Raw genomic sequence first — 2,954 nt, 5'->3', positions numbered from 1 at the left:
GTGTGGTCGCTGGGGGGACTCTCCCAGTTCTCCCCTATGGTCTGATCTGGGGGGTGGGTGGGCGGATCTTCCCGTGCGGGTCCCCCTTGGGGCTCTGTGCTCGGGATTCCTCTCAGGCCCTTGGGCTCTGGTCTTCCCTATGTCTGCCTCGTGTCTTGGGGGTTGGGTCTTGGTCCTCCACAGTCACTATTAAATATTCCATTGGAGAAATCTTGTATATACACACATGTTCACAACTGCTCACAAACAGGTGCTCTGATCCGGGGGTTCTGACAGATCACTGAGTGTGTATATACTGTATGTCTATGTGTATATACAGACAATATTTATGAATGAGGGCATGTATGTATGTATATCTTTATATGTATGGGTATGTGTATATATTTACATATGCCCTCCATGTATTTATCAATTTATTTTTCAGGTGAGCGGACAGATGTTGGGTGTGTGGTCCTGTGTTTTGTTGGTGTAAATTTAATATACTTCTAATCGCTATTTCAATCTTTCTATCTTTCTAATTACTTCTCTCTCTGTTTTTCTCTCTGTCTCTATTTTCTCTTCCCTTAAAAAAAGTCACTGATAATGAAGAAATAAATAAACTAAATAAACTAATATTTAGTTTCGTTTTCTACTGAAGTGACAAAAAAAAGAAAAACATTAATCAATTCTTTTTTAGCACTTGACGATTAATGTGATTTATGCCACCAGGCAGATGGACTGGAGATTTCAGTCCGCTCGGTGCTCCTTTCCACTTCAAATGAAAATTTAAAAAAAAGTTGTGTAATTTATTTATCTATCAACACAATTAAAAATTTTATGTACACTATAGCCTGAAGTCGGTAATTTTGACACAATTTGGAACAGATTTTACACATCTTTCCCACTAAACTGGTCATGTGACAAAGGCATAAGGGTGTCCATGGACTCAAGGGGATTAATCATCAAATTAATCGTTATCGCATAAATATCACAATTAATCGTGATTAATTTTTTTGCCAATACTGCCCAACCCTAGTCCATTATTATTGTTGTGTCGCAAATAATAAGACTTGCGTGTTTGCGGTCCCGCCCACATCGAAACAACTTCCTGCTCAGTTTAACAGGGCCGAGGTAGGTAGGGTAGAGGTGGCGCCCTCTGCTGGATGAAGGCAAAACTACACTGAAATAATGTTTAAACTGATGTTTTCAATTAATTGAATGGAAGAAATTTTAATCTAATAAACCATTATTCGACAATTAATCGTAAGGTGATTAATTGCTTGCATCCCTAGTCTAAGTTCATCACAGTGGGAACTGTAAGAAATCATTGATACTCATCAGATTTACTACATACTGAATGTAGATTGTATTGTTAGAAAAAGCATGACGTCCTGCAGTTTTGTGTCTGTGTGGAATTTCTCTGCACCACAGGTGTGTTGCAGACCGATGGACCAGAGTCAGCCGGTCTCTTGATGAGTGAAAGCTTAATGACTCGATAATCCCTCACCTCGATTATCTCCAGCATCTCCACTCTGGTGATTTTGCCGTCCCCATCCAGGTCATACATGTTGAAGGCCCAGTTGAGCTTCTGCTCAAAGCTGCCGCGGGACGTGATCGACAGAGCGCAGATGAACTCTCGGAAATCGATGGTTCCATCTCCGTTCTTGTCAAAGGTTCTGAAGGCGTGCTGTGCAAATTTTGACGCGTCACCGTACGGGAAGAACTGTGAACGTGGAACAGATGTGTGGTTTAATTGAAGCCGACCTGCGGCCTGGTCACATTTTCACAGAGGCGCTTCAGAGAAGCAGCTGCTTCACACAGACCTTGACATAAAGCTGCTGGAACTCCTCCAGGTTGAGCCGGCCGGTGGGACAGTCTTTCAGGAAGCCTTTGTACCACTGCTTTAGCTCATGTTCATTAAACTCTGTGTTCTTCACCAGATCCTCCATCACCTCAGGGGTCAGCTTGCTGTTTTGCTTTCCCATGATTCCTGTGGTACAAAAACATGTCAATAATACATTTCATCAGATTCATTTTCACTTCAAACACAAGTACACAGACTGAATATGCACAGATGTAAATATAAATATGTCCCTGATGCCTGGGTTCTATTTCTGTGCCCTCCTGGCCTGTTTGCACCAGGCGCTGACCTGGATCATCAGAGCAGATCCAGTTCATTCAATATTCGATCACTGCTACCAGGTTTCCCCTGAAAACCCTGTCTGATAACCTGACTGTGACAACAAAGCTGTAAAGGAGACACAGCTGCAGAGTGGAGCTCAGCAGGGCCGCTGTAATCTGGATCAGAGGGGAATAGGGCTTAGAACGGAGTGGTCTGTGCTTAAAAGCAGCTGTGGAGAGTCCGGCTTGGATTAGGTTGTTATAATGAAGGCACTCAGCGGCTCAGAGAGCCTCCTCTCTGAAGCCACACAATCATGCAGAGGCAGCTCTACAGAGTGGCTCAGAGTGGAAATAATAAGCCATTCACAAGCAAGTAAGCAGATATTTACGTACAACTGTTGTAATGTGTTGCCTCTGTGTGTAGCACTGTGGCCAACAACAGTTATTCTTTAATGTGCTGTATGAATGAATTTGCTCTCATTCAATAAAAAAATGTAAACCAAACAAAAGTTCTACTTTATTGTCAGTCCACACAAAGGATTTGATTTTTGCGTACATGTCAACCCCTCGTTTGCCCTGTTGCTATTTAATCATGCAGTTCTTTGCTTTTACTGAATGAAAGCCTACAGTGAATGGTGTTAGCCTCAGTGCTAGCTACTGTTAATCTGGTTGTTTAGCATGTTATTTGCAACTAATCTTAACTTTAAAGAAATATTTTGTCTATGGTTAGTAGCCGCATGCTGGCAAAACTATACTCTAAAAATGAAATGTTGGATTTACTTAACCATGTTATGTTACCTGGTTCCACTTAACTGAGTTGAGTAAATTCAAAGCAAAATACTCATGTTCTTTGG

General features: G+C 41.8%; 1 protein-coding gene across 1 annotated transcript in view; it reads right to left on the bottom strand.

Annotated features, from left to right (window-relative positions):
* Positions 1–1,486: 1,486 nt before the first annotated feature.
* Positions 1,487–2,954, bottom strand: part of LOC106533326 (visinin-like protein 1) — a gene marked incomplete at its 3' end in the record, with an annotated part of 8,942 nt that continues 7,474 nt past the window's right edge. The window contains 2 exon segments of the mRNA XM_014029593.1: positions 1,487–1,702; positions 1,803–1,969. Of these exon segments, the coding sequence (XP_013885047.1) occupies positions 1,487–1,702; positions 1,803–1,964 (378 nt within the window).

Source organism: Austrofundulus limnaeus, unplaced genomic scaffold (assembly GCF_001266775.1).
Source record: "Austrofundulus limnaeus strain Quisiro unplaced genomic scaffold, Austrofundulus_limnaeus-1.0 Scaffold923, whole genome shotgun sequence".
NCBI lineage: Eukaryota > Metazoa > Chordata > Actinopteri > Cyprinodontiformes > Rivulidae > Austrofundulus > Austrofundulus limnaeus.
This window is presented reverse-complemented; position numbering and strand designations above follow the sequence as displayed.